Here is a 22183-nt window from a genome sequence, read left to right as displayed (position 1 = left end):
TTTGTGTTATTTCTAGCCTTCTAGGAAGGTATTGAAATAATTAAGGTTCTTACCCACATGTAAGTATACGCATTTATAACTGTTATTATTTCCGACACGATGTACCCTAACCAAAAAGTTTATCTAAAAACAATCTTCCAGTGGAATTCACGGTAACATATATTATATAATACTGATAGCTTCGTGTATATTCCTTAAGGGCGTGGGTATATGTAATAATTTTGGTCGAATTTTATGAGCACGCTCTTTTGATAAAAGTAGAAGATAAGACCGTATTATTTCGAAGAGTGAGAAATTATAGCTACGAAGAAGGGTAAAGAAATTTAATATAATATTGCTTTACGTATATTAAACAAAAGGAAATTAAAACCGCACATGACGAAGCAGAAAACTGTGTGGTTTACATAAATATAATCCCTATAGGTGTATCCCATCGTCCTCTAGATATAGCTGCGCTCATGAGTGATACTGTATATATACCGAGAGACCGGGTGATAAATTTAACGTAAGACGCTTAATATTTCAAAAACTATTCATTTTTTAGAAAATAATTCTTTTACGTGAAGTTAAGACTAACATTAGGTTATATATTTTTATATACGTTTTTAATAACATAGGTACATTCTTAATTAATTCTTTGTCCGAAAGCTGAATATTTCATGGAATACTTTGATATTATTGTTTAATTTAAGATAAATTGAGTGAAATTATACAATACACTTCTCATCCATTTGTAAAAATAGTTAAAAGATATTATAGTTATTAGTCAGTACTAAAAATTGATTGTCCAAAATTTTTATTTTATAAAATTATATTCATTTATTATTTTACCCATCACTGTATCTTATACATTGTATACATCATATTATCACGATATACTTTCTTCTATAAACGTATGAGTATACTATATTGCTACATGCTATATCACACGAACCATATGATTAGCGAACGCCGCCACGTTAGTTACAATATTCTATGGTACGAGTAGTACAACCACATTCGGTATAGTCGGTGTGTATATGTGTGTGTCTGCGTGTGTCTGTGTGTAGATGAATATAGCAATTAACTGGGTGTCTGCAAAGTGGGTGGGTACGCGACGGCGGCAACCGAGATATTGCCTTTGGCTCCGTACTCGTTTTTTCGAGATTCCCCGGCAGACGTTAAACGTCTAATATGTATTCAATATAAAATTTATAGTACACCTCTTTTGTTTTCGGTTTTTTCCTCATTTTTTCTTTCACATTTAAATTGGGTCTTTTCGTGTAGAAAAGAAACTATATACTTACATATAATATGCGTAATATCAGACTCTGTTCGCTTAAACATTACGACATATATAATAATAATAATAATATAACTTATGATGATGATGATAATAATAGTAATAATATTTATACCTACGGGTACGTCTAGAATCTATACGACACAGCGCCGCGGCAGTCCACGGTATATGTTATTATATCACATATTATTGTTTTCCGTGACAGGCGGCGGCCGTCCGAACGATACGCATTTAATAATATAATAAAATACAATATTAAAATAACGTACACACTCGACCGACGTCCGTCATTCATATTTTAGTCCGAACGAATTTTTATTAAACATTCTGTCAGCCGATATACGAACATCACGTAGGTACATCTGCAGGTAGCATGTCTATGGGTCGTAATAATATTCTACTATAATAATATAATATTATGTATTATAATATTCTTTACCTAAAATCTTCCACGCTTATACATCGTGAATTATTATAATATTCTGGACAATGTGTATTGTTATGTCACGGACGCGCGTACCGCGATTTTATTTGTTTTTTTCTCTCCCTTCTGGGCGTTTATTAAAACCGTGATAAACGGTCGTAATAAATAAAGAGTTACGATTAATTTTATCATTATTGGTGCTGTTATTATATTGTAGCAGGGACGATAATAATAACTGTGCGAGTTGGCTGCCACATTCGTCTGATGCTTGGGGAATGAAAAATTTAAAAAATAAAAACACTTGACGCTCCGCTGAGAGGTCACGAGTATCCGAAATCAATTGAAAACAATACCGTGAAGGGAATTCAGCAGTTTGAAAAAAGGAAATGTTTCGCAATTTTTAAAACCATCTACGAGTTTAAACAGCGATGTTTGTTTCTCATGATTTTTTTTTATATATAATTAATTCCATTACGGAAACGCACAAGCCTCTTATCTGTTTTTAGTGCTACATGAATAAATTGTTTGGTTTATTACGCAGGCAAATATTTTGGGGTTAAGATTCATTTTTCGAATTAATCACTGTACAGCAACTAAATAGATACAGAATTAACAAGCTACGTGTACTTAAGTGTACCCAAATTCTAATAATCGTATTATTTGTATTGTATACAAATCGTTATAGGTGTACACTGTACACATATTATAAATATGATATAATGTATGTTGTGTAATTCTCATAACAAACTCACAAACTAAATAAGCACACCACATACCTATAGACTACAAAATATGTTCTAAAGCCTTTTTAAATAAAAATAACAGGGCACTGACCTTTTTTAAGTCTACTAAGGCTAATATAATTGGGATTCGTCCGTCAAAAATGTTCGTTTTAAACTTTTTAAAAGTGCTTTAAATAATTAGTGCTTACAAGAATAATTTGACAAAAGCTATACGTTTGAATTTTAAAAGAATTCCAATTACTGTCATCAAAAATACATTGAAAAATAATATTAATGCTGATAATAAAAAGTTTTTAATAATTTTATACGATTAAATATAATTTCCTTTGCACAATAACACTTTTCTAACTATTAACTTTTAATACTTAAAGTAAACATTTTTACTAACATTTTACACAAGTTTTGAAAAAAAAAATTATATGAAGTTTATAATACAATAATATATCTATTATAAATTTAAATAAATCAAATAGAATTTTTGGATATGTATAATAATGTATTCTACCGTAATGTAAAATGAATGTTTTTTGTGATGTTGACTAGAAAATACAAATAAATCTGACAGTAGCTAAAGAATTTCATCTTAACAACGGATTAAGAACCACAGGAAACTTACAACAAATTAATATATATTTAATATTGACGATGTCATTATCAATCATAACACTTACATATGGGTAGATTTAATTTTGATCATTTAAAATTATTATTATTTATTATTATCATTGAAGTAGTTCATAATTTGTAAAATATATGATATATTTTAATTATTTTTTTTATGAACTATTATTATATTTTAACAAAATAACAAACTTCAATTTTTCAAACCGTCATTTTTTTTTACAAAATATTACTTATTTATTTTATAGTTTTATACTATGAATAATATATACTTAACCTAATATTATAATAATAAGCAGCCCTTTTTATCTTACACCTACTTAATCAATTAGATTATAACTATATATTCCTAAAATTTTAAAACTTTTTTGTCAATACGATAAATAAATAAAGCGTTTTAATAATTTTTAACTATATTATTATTTAAAATAATTACATACTTATTATTTTCACCTCATAGTATATGCATACTAATTTGAATACATTAAAAATGATTTTATTATACTGTGAGAATAACATGTTTAACACCGGTTTATTTCCTATAGCATTACAATTGATTATTATTAAGTGTGATTCTAATATACAATATGATATTTAAACAGTTCCCATATTATTCTGCATGTCTTTGTTAAAAGGATTACGCCCTCAGGACACGTCGCTCATTCTTATCCAGAGATTGGTTACCTATATGTATAAATGTTTGTATTAATTTCCGTACATTCATACCATTTTTACCTGGCGATATCCCGGTTGCTCTATGATAAGTTTTATACATATTTATGGGTGTTCTTCCCGAGGGTATTAGAGGGAGCCCGAGAGTAATTTATTAGACATTTACATCGTTAGTACTTATGTGTGAGTGTGTAGGTGTGCGTGTGTACGCTTGTATGTGTATATGGAACCCCTACTAAAGTCGGCTCAGAAAATTGATGATCTTTGTGTTTTCTCTCACTTGCACTCAGTAACGCACGAACGGGTTATTACACAAAGCCCGAGGTGTAAATACCATTTTCGGGACCGACGATAAATCACTAATAGTGTCTATGGAATTCGCGTTTTTTCCTCATTTTATCCTCCCTCACTGACATAATATTTCGAGATTATTGGGTTAATTTTCAGAAGCAATTGGCGGAAATTGCAATATGAACGGTGAAACGAGTAATCATTGAAGAACGTGAATGGTTATAGTACACACAGCAAATAGTCAGATCACGCGGTAATCACACGAGAGGTATATCAATTAGTAATTGTTAGTAATTATTACACGTGGAATACCGTTTAAATGTGTATATTATACAATATTTTTTTTTTTAACAGGAGAGATTTTAAGTCTGGGAAATTTTAGACTTAAAAAAAACATTTTTTACTGGATATTATACAAAATATATAAACAGGTACACACAATTTCAAAAAATATTATCAATTAATAATTGACTTATTCAAACCATAGAATTTATTAAAAGACACCAATAAAATTCTACTATAAGAAATAAAAGAAAATTGAATATTTTATTTTTTAAATAATGAAATTACGGCTTTTTAATACCAGTTTGTTTTGTAACATAATGTAATATAAATAAATATATTATAAGTTTTATAGAATTCAAAGTACTTATAATAAATACATTGAAATATTATTTTTAAACTTGAAATGATTCAAAAATTATTCGCATTATAATAGTATTTCAAAATTTCGTTTAGAATTATATTTTTAATCAAATATTATATAAATATTTACAATTAAAAGGATATAAATGTTACATAACTATACAGCATATATTTAATTATCACACTTAGGTGTTGGTTATCCAAAAATGTTAAATGTTTAAAAAATTATTATTTGATGTATAACTTTACGAATAACTTAATAATGTACTTGAATATACATATAATTTTAATTTTAAAAGTGATATTGTACCATAAATCAAATAAAAACAACAATAATATTAGGTAAAAGAACAATTTTTTTCGATTCTTAACATAAATATTCTGTAAAATGTATAGCAAAATTAATATTTAACCTTCTATCACAAAATACAAAGACCGTAACATATTGATTTACTACATCCGTTATTTTTCCTTCTTTTTAAATTTTTTAGTACTTGTTTTTTTTTTTTTTACTTAAATGGATCATTAATCTAAATAAATTAGATATAGATAATGATAATTTTTTTGCTAATGTACATTTTTTTCTTTATTCTTTTTCATCTATATAACGTCTCGCTCTAGTGGATGACAATAAATTATAGACAAGCGATCATGTCAAGCGATTCTCCGATACGGAAGACCCTACGATTTTATTGCCGTAAGAAATCGGCTTAATATGTACATTATTCCAAGGAAATTAAAAAAAAACATTTTAAATAAATCTAACTCCTAAACAGCTATAGGTAGGTATATTTGTTAATATAATATATGTATATTGTATATTGTATACCTACTATATACTGTATTCAATATAAAAAGTAACGATCATTAAAAACCAAGTTTATATTACTAATGAATCAAATCAAAACAAAGTAAAATTATTTTTTTTTTTAACATTTCATCATGCAGTGTAAACATTGAACGCTGAAATTAATTACAGAAATTAAAACATGAAGGGATTGCAAACTTTTTAGAAAGGGTTGTCTAAACATTTTTGATTTACTCGATACTTGCATATGATGTTCAATGTTTAAAATAAAATATAATTTACCTTAACCAAAGAAATATATATATAATTAAATGCCATTAAACAAATTATTTAAAATGACATACAATTTTAGTCAAAAAAACCTAAATATAAATAAATCATCTTTTTTTTTTCTTTATATAATTTAATGTTGTAGGTCGGTATACATTTACAACGTTGTTTTTGTCCCATACATTTAATGGTATTCAATCTGATAAATTTATGAGCAATAAGAACTTAGAATAAATATTTTGTTAACTTAACACTCATATAATTAAAAAATAAGCTGTTAAGAGTTTGTTTTTATGTAATCATTTATGTGTAATAATGTAATTTTTCCAGCAGCTCGATTATTATACTTTCAGCAACGTGAACTCGTTTCCGCGGCTGTTTAGATCATCATCGTCATTACTATCATCGATGGAGTGGTACCTACATAATATACCAAAACCAGTTCACCCAATCGACAAACCACCTACTCCGATATTTTGCTTCCAACTAATATCTTGCAGCGTTTCCCACGAGCTTGTCTTGTATAATTATTATATTGTCACTTTTATTATTATCATTATAATATTATTGTTATATGGTTTTCCGTCTATACGTTATAATCCATTGTAACACGTATAGAGATATATTTCTACAAAAATAATCAAAGGGTTCACATTCATCTAGCAGGCAAGCCACATTAGGGAGGCGTTAAAAAAAATTAGCAAACAAAACCGGCGTAACATTCCGTAGAACAACTCCGCCCCCAATGTTCCTATTAGCGTTTAGTATTCGGTTAATGTTACGAATACTCGTTGTTTTACTATCAAAGAATTCTATATAGATAAATAATAGTTTATAAAAATTAAAACAGTCAAGAAATGTTTTATAAATTACTAGTCCTGTATTATCTCTCTCTATCTCTCTCTCTCTCTCTCTCTCTCTATCTATCTATCTATCTATATATATATATATATATATATATATATAAATTATGTGTATGTGTGTGTGTGTGTAACGTAAATAAACAAAAAATAAACACAGGTATATAATTTAATTGCATTCAAAAAGAAAAAAATATGAGTAGGGTCACTATAAAAATCACGCAATAATCTCTGAACACTAAAAATATTAAACTGACTTTCAGAGAATACACATTCCATCAGAAACAATCATTACGTTTCATAATAATCAACAATGTTAAAGTATATACTCCCACATGGGTACTTAATATTTACTCTATAGCGTATCAGGTTAATATTAAAATGTATCAATATGTATTTGTTTGTTACTATTAGTATTATTGTATCATATTATTTTCTTTAATACCGTAGGCTAATTCAATTAGTTTAAAACAAGTTTGTAGAAGTCAAATAAATTATTGATTTATCTGTTACTGATGATGGAGCTAATAAGCTGCTACCGACATAAAATATTTAGAACAAGATGTAAGTATTGTAAGTATGTAAGTGGTGAGTTAATTAAATTAACTGTGAAGTGATGTGTAAATATTAGCACAGTTAAAACATTTTTACAGATTTCAAAACAAAGTTAAATTTGTTTCATTGTATATTTATACGATTGGTTTAGTAGTCACTAGGCGCTTGTTTCGTTCACAAAATTAAAAATATCTCCCAATCTGATATGAAAATCACATCAGATAAATAAACGGTATAAGATCAAAGAATATCATTTTTGACCATATCATTTTTTAAAAACTATAATTTAGTAACAATAAAAATATCGTTGAAGAAAAATGATGAATATAAAAACACAAACCATGCGGTTTCTACCATAAATGTATTTTAGTCTTTGGGCGTAATATTAATTCCAACGAACGAAGTACAGTAATTTTGTTAAAACTATATTATGTTTACCTTCATTTCAAGAATAACACTTTAACTTTTGAAATTAAACTGAACATTCTATTTTCAAAGATAATTTGTAATACAAATAAACATTTTAAACTTTTAATGACTTTAAATCATAATTGAACACTACCGCATTTGATTTTCTGTTTTATACTCATCGGATGTATTATTTGCACTTGAGTAAAATATTTCAACTAATTATCAGTAATCAAGTAATTTTAATATGAAAAAAATCCAAACACTACAACTATAAATAAAGATATGTTATGAAAATGTTTGGCGTTTATTGAAAAAAGTTAGATATTAAAATTTGAAATTGAATGTGCATTCAACTATGTAACTACGTGATTCTGAAATATTTTATTTAATACCTTGAAAACTTCAAATCAATCGCATATAATGTGACACGTTTTACCGATGGTGATAAGTAACTATTGAGTATTGGAAGAATATTATTATGTGTGAACGTTACATTCTCAGATCACATACTTTACCCTTAAGTAAATAATGCTTTACGAGTATAAATCTTACAGGTTTTAAAAATCATACCAAATAACCAACTACCATAGCATATCACATTATTATTATTATTGTTATTGTGTTATACACTATATTATACGTTTATACCTTCACAATAACAATTTTGATATGCATTTAATATGAAAACAGAATATAATATTATATCACACGTCAAATTCAAACAACCGTCAAATCAACTTGAGATATCCATTAAGTAACTTTGCACAGCAAAATATCACATTTAGAAATTCGGTTTGGTTAGGTTAGGTATCAAGGGTAAAATTCAATGATTCGAAATCATGGTGATTCTATGTATTCTTTTTCAGATTTATCATTTGAGATTTACAATCGGTACAATGTGTAATACATTATATTTTATACAAAATAATTAAAACCACTACTTATTATAACCACCATTCCTAAATAATAGCATAATAATCGTACAGCCTTTGTCGTATATCAAAAATAAAAATTACCTAATAATTCTTAAATAATAATGATGATATAAAACTGAACAAACAATTGAATGTTGAATCCATTTTACGGTAAAAACGTACAATTGCATTAAAAAGTTACTTATGGTACTTTAGGTACTATGTTTATTTGCCATTTGGTATATGTATTCCATTTAAAAAGTACAAAATTAAACAATAAATGAAAACCGCAAGTTTTGAAATATCTATCTAATAATTAGTATACATTTTACCAATTTGTTCAAAAACAATGAGTACTTAACTTTTATTCAATTTTAATAAATTATGTTAATTATCTTATAATATTTACTTGAATACACTTATACATTTATACATATTTCTAATGAAAAAACTCTCAAATAAAATAATTACATTTTATTATGAAATTATTTACTAAAAATTGTATAAACTGCATTATACTTCATAGGTAAACATCATTATGATATAATAGTGTGCTATTATAGCCATGAAATGTTTAAATTTATTAAAGTTATTCTGAAATGTAATCATTCGAAGCTATAAAAAAATATATAATGTAGAGTACAATACTGTAGCAGTGGAGTAGGTATTTAAAAACAATATACGAGTAATTATTAATAAAAATTCATCCAATTAAAACGTGTTATTGACTTGTTTTTTGTGTCTTGTCCTATCACAAATTTTGCAAATTAGTTCCCTTGAGATTAATTTTTATTAAGGTAACTCAAATGTAATTAAATAAATAAGTACATTTTCATTTCGAATAAAATAAATAAATAAAAAGAATAAGGTTACTAAAAGCTAAGTTCGGTATAAGCCTTTTTAATATGTGCACTCTTCGAAACATCTTTGTTGACTCATTATTTAAATGGAAAAGAATACAGCCTTACTCCCAGTTTCGATTCACTAGAAGAAAAAGTTTATCGTTCATTCTAGGGCTCTTTTCATTTTACATTTTCGTTACGTAGTTTTATTTGATTTTTTTTTCTCTTTCTGTTTTCCCTGTTTTATTATGATACCGTTTATATTGGTTACAATGAGATGGTTTTATAAGTTTCGAAGGCGTTATCGTCGGAAACGGGGCAGATACGCTTGGTAGTTGATGTAAAAAAAATCTGACAGAGTGTTAAGCTATACATATAAATATACTACAGGGTTTTCAAAATGTATAATTCTTTTACTCTATAAACGAATTATTTTACATGCACTTTATTCAATAGTCTTTTTTTTTCATTCAATACATTTTAAATAAATTATTTTGTTATTTTAAATTTCTTGAGAGCAAATTATTTTTTGTTCATGTAAACACTTTTATAATATATATATAAATATATAACGAAAATAAACCTTGTGTTCGTAAAAAAAATGTCTGCGTTTGAAAACTTCATTGGTTTTACATTTGAATAACGTATCTGTTCATACCTCAAGCATTTACGAGGCTAAGTAATCGTGTTTGACGTCTATTCACCATTACATTTATTGTATTTCCCAACAATCCTGACTGTCGAATCGAGACAATTTAATATCGCATAAATTACTATAGCAGAGTATTGGTCAGTATGAATAGGTCACCTGCAATAAACATGTCACATACGGATTACACACGGCACCCCAATATTCAAGCTCCAAACAAAAAAAAAACCTTTTCGATTTGTATAAATAATAACAATACTATGACCTTACTATACTCACGATAGCTACTATGATAATTTATCCAACAAAAATTACGTTAACGTACCATACAAGACCTTTTATTAAAAATGTTGATATTTTACATTCAAAATAAATATCACTACTTAAACCGAGAGTTCTTTTTCGACTTTATTCAAAACAACCTTTTTTTTAAATGCAATCTAACATCACATTAGTTCAATTTTCCATTAAGTTCGTAGTTGTAGTTTTATTTACTTCTTTTGTTATGAGACATCAAAAAGTACTCCGAAAATTAAAGATAAACATCGACTCAAGAATGAATTCAAGAAGAGCGTTGAAACTTTCTCGCCGCAACCGTTTAAATATTATAAGCTTTGTAATAATAATATTTCAAATTCAAATAACCCATTAATATATATATATATATAAGCGTGTTTTTATAATAAATTCCATTGGTATGTAATATCCACCTAAGCACTACAAGATTGAGATATATTATAGTACATCCAGAGACCATAAAACCGTGGTTATCAACTGGCATAAATCGTTTCAGCTGGCTGACTCTCCTAACCTATAATATCAAAACAACACGTTCGTTTATCCAACTGGACGGCTATATCCTATAATACTATAGTGCGTTTAATATAATAATTTACACAATCACTAAGACGACTTAACTATCTAATATGATTTATGTTAATATAACTTAAGTAATGTTTTATAAAAAATAAACGAAGATTACAGACATACCTAGAATCACTTACAAACGTTGATTATTATGTAAGCGAAATTAAAATAACATTTAACTATATTCTATAATATTCTCTAACTCTATTCAACTATTAACCTAGGTACCTAATCTAAAGTTAAATAAAAAAGGAAATACAAAGCATCTATTAAAAGTGATCATGGTTATCAAATAAATATATTTATTAATTTAATATTTAATTCATTTATAGTTATTTAATTCCATTGTTTCATGGTTCAAAAAAAAAAATTGTTTATTTTTAAAAATACCGTTTTTGAATAAATTTATTTTTATAACTACTTTTGGTTTCATATTATTATTTACATACAATAATATTTTAACTAAATATGTCAACGTTAAATGTTAATTATTAAAAATCTGTTTCACCAAATTGGTATTTATTTTTACTTCACATACATTTTTAATTATTCTCTAATAATTGGTGCATAACCAATAATTTTAAATATATTATATAAATATAACGAAGTATAGTAAATATATTTCAATTAATTTTCGAAAAAAATTGTTTTATTTCAATTGAATTTAAAGCTGTGATATATTTAAATTAGTTGTATTCTGACATGATAGCAATTATTACACCACCAAATTAATATAAAGTAAAATAATCATAATTTTCAGCACATTCTTCTATTCTATCCTTTGCTGTTATAATATTTGGTACACAATCATCATAACAAATATGTTGTAGTTTAATATAAATGTCCAAATATATTTACTGTATTAATATTAAAGATCCTATGTTATTTATAGTACACTATTATTACAGAAATACACATATATTTATATATAGGTATTTTTCATATACTAATCACAAAACTCTGCAGATGTACCTAATGTTATAAGTTATTATAACACAAACCGTATTATTATTTTAAGATTATATCCATAAGATATAGAGCCTATTAACTAATATAAGTAATATCTATAGTATTATCAGACAGAAAGATTAATAGGTAAGCAATAACCATAAGCTATGGCATATAAGTTATAATTTGTAAGTAACGAAATAAAATGTCATTAGTAAATTAATTATAATATATTTATACGTTTACAGAATCGTATTAAATTTGATAATAAATTGATAGCCGGCATATTATTTTGACTTAATATAATAACAGTTAAAGTTAACTATAAAATAATCAATATCATGGTCTTGAATGTATAAACAATTTTAAATTAAAACTATGAAATTATAGGTAAAACTAAAAATTATTATAATAACTGTTATTAAAATAATAAATTATATCAAAAAAATAATAGTCATGTTAATATAAAAACATTAAATAGGTACATTTTTTTTAAATAGATTTAGACATAATTAAATTACAGTTTGATGTATTTTAATTTTTAACCAATTTAGATTTTCTGAATAATTTTAAATTTTGAGCGAAGCAATGAATGTAATACATTTTTAATGATATTTTTTATACTTCTAAAGACACATTTTATTATTTCAAAAATGCTTCGATCTTAATCTATGAGAGTTATTTCTGGTAGCAACTTATACATCCAGCTAAGTTGAAAATAAAAGATTCACAGCACTTTTTAAAATAATTGGCAAAACAAAAAAAAAATAAACAAAAACGGGAAATGTTTACACAAAACCATAATTTTGTTGTAATTTATAAAATGAACTGCAAAAGGCTTGAGTTTTTTTTTATCAAATATTTTATATTTATATTATAAATATTATATTTTATTACTATTTAAATAACCATTTTATAGGCATTATTAATAATATTTTATATGTACTTTGATAAATATTTATTTTTATTTTTATAAAATTACTAAAAACTAAAAAGTAAAATACTTAAATTATTTTATGATTAAAAAATCATAAGAATTTGAATTTCTCCACTACATTCAAAAATTTAATACAAGAGTTAAGAATCATCGTAAGCTTTTACTAAATTATAAATTTTTTTGTAATTCAAATAATATTAATCGTGAGAACTATAAAAATTAAACTTTTATTAAATTATCAATTTCCATATACACAAAAAAATAAATATTTTTGAAACATTAAATTCAACCTATTTAAAGCATTTAAAATTTTCGAATTTTTTTAGTTTTTTACTACGGATGTTGATAAAAACTATTACGATCAATAAAAATGTGTGACACAAAAAAGACACTAATATTTAAGTTAAAAAGCAATTTAAATTTCAGACACATAATTTATGAATATTATTTTTATAGAGATTTCAACATAGAAAAAATGAATATTTCAACAATAAAGAACGATTTTGGCTAAATATATTTTAATTTAAAACATATTATTCGTTGAAACCCTTATCAGTAAATGAATATATTTTTTTACTATAGATAATACAATTTTCAAAATGTATATTAGTTTTAAGCTATTTAGAAACAATAATGATTAATTAAAATTTAAACCATATTTTAAATATGATAATCATTTGCTACAAAGGCAATCGATACATCTTATACGGCCATGTATAAAACATAGAACAGAAAAAAAAATTTAAAAAAATTGCATGGGTTTACCGCTGCTGGCCATGTGGTTGTTGATAGGTAACAATTTTAAAATGTTATCGACCGATGTGATATAAAACTGGGTAAAACTAAAGCCAAATTTGTAATAAATATAATGAATATTTATAACGATAAATCATAGACAAAAAATAAATTAAATCTTTATGATACGAAGATGTCTAATAAAAGATTATTATTATTGCTGAATGGGAGTAAAATATGGCACAAAGAAAGACTGCAGCAGCATAATATTACGTAAAAAAAAGACAGGAAAAAAATTAAAAATATATTACAAAAACGTAATAACTTAATAATATGTTATATCTTCAGCGTAAAATGCACCCACTACTGGCTAGTCATAGTTCGCGAATAACCATTTTCTTTCCATAATCGCCTTTATCTCATAGAAGAAAGAATTTCGATATGTATTTTGATCATAGCCACCACTGTTATAAAATCTAATAGTTCATTATTTTAATTTAAACTTCTAGCATGCCTCTTTTTTTCAAAAGTTGAAAAATCAAAACTATATAAATTATATACATTATACACTTTATAATAATTTAACAGGCAACTAATTTAAGTGTAATAGCTCAATCAAACACTTAACGTACATTATACGACCGCGTGTAAACCAAAAAAATTCTAATTCGTTATTGATAATTATTTTCATCTTAAGAAATGAAAAAGCTCACATTTTTATTCATATTAAGTAATTTAGTAATAATTTTCTGATGATATTATCACAATGTATTATACATTTTATCTCTATAATCTACCATTCAATGATACATTGAAAATATTAAAAATAAATGCAATCGTTCGTATCTATATAATACCAAATACCAATATTATGTCTCCATCGATAAAATTAATTTATGTACCTAACTCGATACGTATTACTGAGTACAGTGGCGTGTTTACTGAAAAACATTAGTAAGATACATCATATTATAATACGTATATCTATCCCAGTGATCTCTTTTATAACTTGTATTTTTATGATTATAGTTATGTTTTCTCCATATTTTATTACTTTATCAGTAATTTATAGAATTCTGGAACATTTAGGCAACAATAATTTTAGTTATGCCTATATTTCTTCGCTCATAGAAATTCTAAATGCGCCACTGCTATTATAATATTAATTATGTAAATTTATTTTTGAATAATAATTAAATATTTTAGGTTAAATTGAATTTTAAAAACCCATACTTTATTATGAAGCAAAATCTTATAGTATGTATTTAAAATATTATTTTGTTATTTTGGACAAAATTATTTTCAAAACATGTAAAATCTATTATTATTTTAATATAAGTACCAGAAGTACCTACATTCTAAAACAATAAAGAACATTTCTATTATTTTTGTTTCAACGATTACCATTTAAAATAAAAATATGATATGCATTATTCAATAATAAATTCAACCATATTCAATACATAGGTACGTATAAACAACTCGACAATTATGTATTATTAGATTGAATAGACAATAAGAAGAACAAAATAATATAGTAAAATGTAAAATGTAACACTATATAGTTGGAACAGACGTCCAGAAGAACGTAAAGTCATTGTACTTCATAATATAATTTCAATTGAAGCTTTAATGAAAATAAACAATTTATTGAATGAATTTAATTAACATAAAATACGTTAAGAAAAATGTATAAAATAACGACAACAAAGAAGAAATCAAAAAACAAATTTCAAAGGTAGTTAGAATCCGATAAAATTCATTTGATAGAAATTGTTTTAACGATTATGAAATAATTTTTATTGCTGCTGCTTAAATATTATAGAACACGATTAATCCCATCGTCTATGTAATATAACTAAACCTATTCATTTCTATCTTACCTTATTAAATTAAACCAGAAAGAATCACTATGATATAACATTACAAAAATATTATAATAGATAAATATATACATATATTTATTGTCATACTTTTGAAGTTTAGAGTTTAGAGTCTCGTCGACAAACCTAGGCTTATTTTATTAGACACTTACTACTTTATCATAGGTATATAGATAACTTATTTTGTCAATTTTATAAATATATCTATATATACAAAAATTTTGTATCACGATGTATGTTCGCGATAAACTCCGAAACTACTGAACGGATTTTGATAAAACTTGGTAACCATTTATAATATGGTCCAACTTAAAATATAGAATAGTTTTTTTTCAATATTTATTATTAATAATATGTGCTCAAACAGGAATATTGAGATTTACGATAGAAATTTTTGTTTATAAATGGTTGCTATGGGGGTTATAAGATTTGAGAATAATATTTATTTATTTGTGGTTGCTATGGTAATATATACAATTAATATAATGAATTACGGATTTTGATAAAATTTGGTAACCATTTAATAATATGGTCCAACTTAAAAGATAGAATAGTTTTTTTTTTCAATATTTATTATTAATAATATGTGGCGAGCGCCGATAATATTCTGGAACTGATGATTCGTTGTCACAGTAAATTTCAAATTCACAGCGATAGACTAACATAACAAGTTATACTAAGTTTTATTGTTTTACCAACAGGCAACAATACAAAAACCACGAGATGGCACATTATTGTATTTTACCCACAGTAGTAAAAAAAAAATGACATAACTTTGAAACTTAAGTGTTAGAAATTATAAACTTCTTATACATATCTCGCGGGGTCCGCAATCCACCACGTGTGGATTGCCTACATGATAATATACTGCTCTCATAATCATAAGAGAGTCTCACGGCAACGGTAAGCAGAATGACTATAATATTATGACTTGAGTAACTCACTGACTGATAAACGTAGAGCCTGAACAATGATAGATCGATGCTTACAATTTGCATGGTACATTCGTAAAATCGTATCACAAATTTAGTGTGTAATAAGAAAGCATTTTACAAAATTCGCATATTAAAGTGGTGCTTTCACAAGATTTTTGAGAATCAAAACAGTCAATGAAAATGTCTAAGTTTTGAACACCGTTAAACCGAATAGTAAATAACAAATTAATCAAAATTCGAATCATATTATATGGAATTTGCATTTTTAACGGGCAACGAAGTGCACGGGGTCAGCTAGTGTATATATTACTTCAAATGATGCTCAAAGTGTCAAGAAGGAAGAACAACAAAATCAAGACAATTTATGAGCATAACCTTAGCGCCGAAAACTTGCATAGCAATATAGCATAATATAACTACAGAAAAAAATCTCTTGGGAAATATAAACTTTCATTGATAATTTTAATTAATCATTTACCATTTTATTATAGAGCAACGTAAATTCGAACTTAATTGGATTGTGAAAAAATGAGAAAAGTATTGTGAAGTTTAGTTTGATTAAGCTGCCTGCAGCTGATGTTTAATTTCCTTGTACATACAACACTATAATATATTATTATAATGTATTTTTCCAGGATGATTAGAACGAACCAAAAAAAAGGCTATTGTAATATAGTAAGACATACACAAATTTATTTAGTTTGTAAGCTTCAAAAGCTATAAAATATGTAACAAATTTAAGAATATTTTCATTCGAAAATTTGAGAAGGTACAAAAAACATAGAAATTTTGAAATGAATAATTATAATAATAATTTACTAATATAATAAATAGATTTATAAAAAAAAAAAACTACAAAATGAATATTTTTAAATTGTTTACTTATAAATACATTTTACTAATATTTCTAATATTAAATTAATTAGTTTCGTTAAAAAACGATTGTTAAACTATAAAAAATCGTTTGAGAAAGTAAAAAAATAGTGCCTAATAAACACACAAAACTATACTATCAGTAAAAAAAAAAATTTTTTTTTTTTTTATGTTATTTTGATCTCGAAATTAAATTAAAAATATATTATTGCAGAGGAAATACAAGCTTGGAGTATTTTTTTAATTCCTTTCACTGGCGGTGCTTATTTCTTATTAACACTCCTACTAATTTTTCAATGCATATCTTTAAATAATAATGTCAAAACATTAATTGATAAAGCCACAGTAGTTAACTCATTAATAATTTAATACTTATTATTTTTAATACTTTTTAGAAATTTATCGTATTAAAATAAGCTTTTACATTTTGTGAATATCACAATGAGTATACAATTGTTGTTGCATTGTGATGTTAATGAAAATCATTATACCATACATTGTTTTATAAAAAAGTAAATTATATTTACTTACACTTAAGATATTTTAGTAAACATGAAAGGAATTTAAATTATTCATTTTTGTTGATAAATTATTACCTTAACTATTTAATATGTTCAAGTCACTGTAACAATAATAATACTTACTCAAATAAATGATAATTTTATTTTACTTATTATATTGTGAATAGTAATACCAATGTAATAACTAATAATATAAAATTAAGGAACACGCACCTTAAAATACTTTTTCATATCTTTCTATTTTCATTAGTCATGTAAATACTAAGTATAACTTATTTCAACATTATTGGCTTAATTTTAAAAAAAATTACCACTGTTGAAAAACATTAAAGCTACTATTTTATAAAATTAAATAAAATTTAGTTATATACAGTAGTATTATGGACACCCGATGAACGAACGATTTTAATATGGATTTTTTATATTTTTTAACCAATAGATTAAGTATCATAATTTTGTAATTATACTTTATTATAATAATGAATACCTTATTAAAAAATCGATAATGCCAGTTAATTAAATATATCTTTTCTTACCTGAACTTCGTGTACAAGTTCTTGATCGTCGAGGAATACGATTTTGCAGTGATGTGTTCGGGCGCTGGTACAAAAACAGCCCATCTTGGGTTTTTTTCTTATTAAATCTTGTCAAATAGATCTATAAATAAAAAAAATAAAACTTTTATAATACTTTATCTTTGATTTAAAACAAGAGTTAAGCTAATTCTTAAATAAGTTTTAATAATAAACAATCGTACAAATATTTATTTTATAATATAATTCAATTGAATAAAAATAATCATCAAAACTTTTAGTAAATAATTATAAAAATCGTTTGTTATATTTTCATGTTGTTGTGTTCCCCTCGGGTGATTAATATTTTTATTCACTGAACCTATAGAAGAATTTCAATGAGCCTTTTAAGGATATTAAATACGCCCATTATGTATGACATATTTTGCCCTTAGCATTTTAATTTGAGATAATGTTTGTTAGTATCATTCTACAAAATTCTTCGTTTTGCATGTTGTATACAATATTGTTTAGTTTGAGATCAAATGCATTCATTCAACGACTATTTTAATGGAACCATTTTTTTCAAGCGCCTTCGATTAAACTGGATTTTTATGCTACCCACAACAATTTCCCATATGGTCAGTCAACTGGAATGGAATTCGGGATATTGTCCCCGGAGAATTGCCAAGGGAACACGCTAGAGGAGCGGGGAGCTTAACAACTTAACCCACGGGACGTTGTCCAAAACATTCGGTCGTAAATGCGATTTACGCGAAATACCCCAACAAACTTTTACGCACGATGGATAAGCTAGTAAAAATAATAAGAATGGATAAGATAGTGGTGAGAAGGGACTAGACAGTAGTAGGCCAAAGGACAAGAACTGAAAAACGCATTCTTCGGAAACTAAAAAAAATTAACGACCTAACGTTTGCCTTTGGGAAACAGTGATTCCTTAGCGTCTTCCTACATACCAAAAATGATGAATTTCGTCGTCAAATTGTAAAAACTAAATAGTAAATATAGAAACGGACAAGGGACTAGGGTTTTTCAAAGGGGAAACAATATAATTTTAATATTTAATCAGACAAATATCGTTGAAAAATATTATAATCGTGTAACTGAAAGAGAGAAATGAGATACCTTTCAACAAATATTTATTTTATTTTGAGCTTTGTCGTGGAAGATAATACGATTAACATACGTTAAAAAGATAAATCATTTGTATAGTTTTTGAATTGTGATATGTATAAATTGCTGTCTTTTATTTGACTGTTAATTTATGTAATAATACAAATGCGAAAGTACATTATACATTTTGAATAAACAACAATATTCAATATAGGATTATTAGTTTTGTTGATTTTATAAACATTTTTATTCCATGATGTATAAACATAATAAATAATAATATATCAACTACCTATATATCAACAAAATAAGCCAACTAAAATGTATAAACTGCTGAATTTTGGTTATTTTAACTTATAGTTGATATTTAAAAATTCATCTTTTTAAATTTTAATAATATTTATTTCTGTAGTAAGTTACAGCATAAATGTACTAATTATGTGCATTGAATAAAATAAATATAATTAAACTTTGTAAAAAATTAATATCAAATAATGAATACACGTGTACTTTTATGAATTATAATTAGCCTTTTCTTAATTAAATTAAGGTTTTTTAATTTTTGGTAAATACTCAATTCAATGTAAATAAAAACAATTTTAGGCAGGTTTATGTACTCTTTTAATATTACTTTTGGGTTAAGATTATTTAATACGCTATGATGTTATTCGTCAATTTTATAATTTTATTCCACATAATTATTATATTACATTAAAATTGAAATTTAGTTATAAACTATTTACTACATTTCAAATTATATAATGTATACAGATATTATAGTCATAACAACGAATAAATTAAATAAAATCTCAACATAATATAGGTACATCATTCAATTATATCATATAATATGAAATACTTAAATAACATAATTTAATAATGTAATGTCATATCATTCTGAATGTGTTATAATATTCGCACTGAATAATCAAATGAACTTATATTTTATTAAATTTACAATTTTATAATATTAATTATAAAACTAAAAACTTTAAAATTATAAGCGTTAAGTTTATAATAAAAAATAATACTCTACTAGGTGATTTACCAGCCATGTTTACTCCTTTTTCTCTTTCAATAATGCAATTATTCAATACCAGATTTTTATAGTTTTAAAATATATCTACCTACTTTAACACCATGTTTAAAAAAATTCAAGAATTTGAAAATATGATTACGAAGTATATTTAAAAATTATAAGACCCGTAATTGAATAAGTTAATTATTAAATGAAAACATTAGAATGCATAATCCCTTTGTAGAAAGTAAGGATTACAAGGTAATTAAATATTTCAATAATTCATAACAGTTTCCAATAAATGGATGTTGGCTTATAATAATTCAAATAGTTACTTAAGGTCAATCCAACAACCTTGTAAATTGTAGGTAGTTAAATTAAATATTACAAGGCGTATCTAAAATAACTATATAACTATAGTAGGTATAACAATTTTATAACATTAAAGAGTTTTATATATTTGAATAAAACTACCCAATTCATAAATAAAGTATATTTTCAATTTTGAATGAAATATAATGTCAATTTTAAGAGGTATTTACTATGTGTTTATTTTATACTCTATGAGATATAGTCTATGCTATAGAGTATACAGACATAAGGTAAATCAATTTTGAAGGTATTTGTTTTTATAACATTTAAAATCAATACAATATCAAATATTGTTTTATTTCTCTAACATTTCATTTTTCCTTCTTATCACACAACATAACTACATTACTCAATTTGTATGTTGAAAATGTCTTATACGTACATTATTTTTACAAGTTTATGGCATTCGCACAAGTAGCATAAGAATGCTTGAATGCATGTTAAGAATAAATATTAGTATTAGGGATGTAAATTATATTTAATTTATTTACTATTCAAATATTTGTTGCTACATTATAAAATTACATAATATATAATAACAACTATATTATATTTTGTTAACAATCAAAAAGATTGGGAAACATAATATCAATTATTATTTGTGATATGGTACATTCAAATTAATTATTTAATTATTTATTTTATAGGTCTACTGATTGATCTTAAAACAATAATATACGTTATAAGTATTATAATTTGTTTCAGATTTCATAATATACATATTATATATAAATGTTATAACAGAACGAAATGTTATTCTTTTAAACTAAAACGTGTTTTGATAAAAACGAAATTTAATAAATAAAATCATGTGTGACTATACTAGGTATCATGAAATTAGTTTTTTAATTTTGACTATTTTCGATACATATTTTTACCGAAAGTCAAACCGTATATACCTAAATTATTATTACAATAACTACCTAGATTGTATAGTTGGGTACATAATATTATAGTATCGTGCGTCGTCTGCCGCATGGCAAATTAACGCTACAGGACCTGTTCGCATACGTAATAAATAAAGGAATATATGAATATAATATAGGACTAGTAAGAAAAATTGACGGCCGTTAAAATTCCGTAATAATAGTTATGATGATAATAATAATATATGCTAAACCATGGCTGTTGAAACGGTACGTTATTGTTGTTTGCATTACAAATCGCCGCCAATACACGACGATACGCCACGGGATAAATATTTATCACACGCTCTAGTTGCACTGACATAGTATCTATCTACGTCTCCGCCGCCCGAAGAATTATTTCATTCTATATACATTCGATATGCGCATCAAATGGTTCGTTAATACCGCTGCAACGACGACGGCGGCGGCGCAATAAGCTAACGGACAAGGGTTGCTCGGAAGACGTTAAAATTTCACAGTTCTATGTATATAAACGTTATATCTCATCATTTTTTTTTTTTTTTTTTTTTTTTTTTTAATGTAAAAAAAAAAA

At 25.3% G+C, this 22183-nt stretch overlaps 1 protein-coding gene across 3 annotated transcripts in view; it reads right to left on the bottom strand.

Annotated features, from left to right (window-relative positions):
- LOC114128648 (band 4.1-like protein 4) overlaps positions 1 to 22183 on the bottom strand; it is a 142160-nt gene that overhangs the window by 105883 nt on the left and 14094 nt on the right. For all 3 annotated transcript variants that reach the window (XM_050202329.1, XM_050202327.1, XM_050202328.1), the window contains exon 2: positions 18223 to 18343. In XM_050202329.1, coding sequence (XP_050058286.1) covers positions 18223 to 18306 — 84 coding nt within the window. In that variant the 5' untranslated portion in view covers positions 18307 to 18343. The remainder of the gene's footprint in view (positions 1 to 18222; positions 18344 to 22183) is intronic.

Source organism: Aphis gossypii, chromosome 2 (genome assembly GCF_020184175.1).
Source record: "Aphis gossypii isolate Hap1 chromosome 2, ASM2018417v2, whole genome shotgun sequence".
Lineage (NCBI taxonomy): Eukaryota > Metazoa > Arthropoda > Insecta > Hemiptera > Aphididae > Aphis > Aphis gossypii.
The sequence above is the reverse complement of the archived record's forward strand: the minus strand, read 5'-3'. Positions and strand labels throughout refer to the sequence as shown.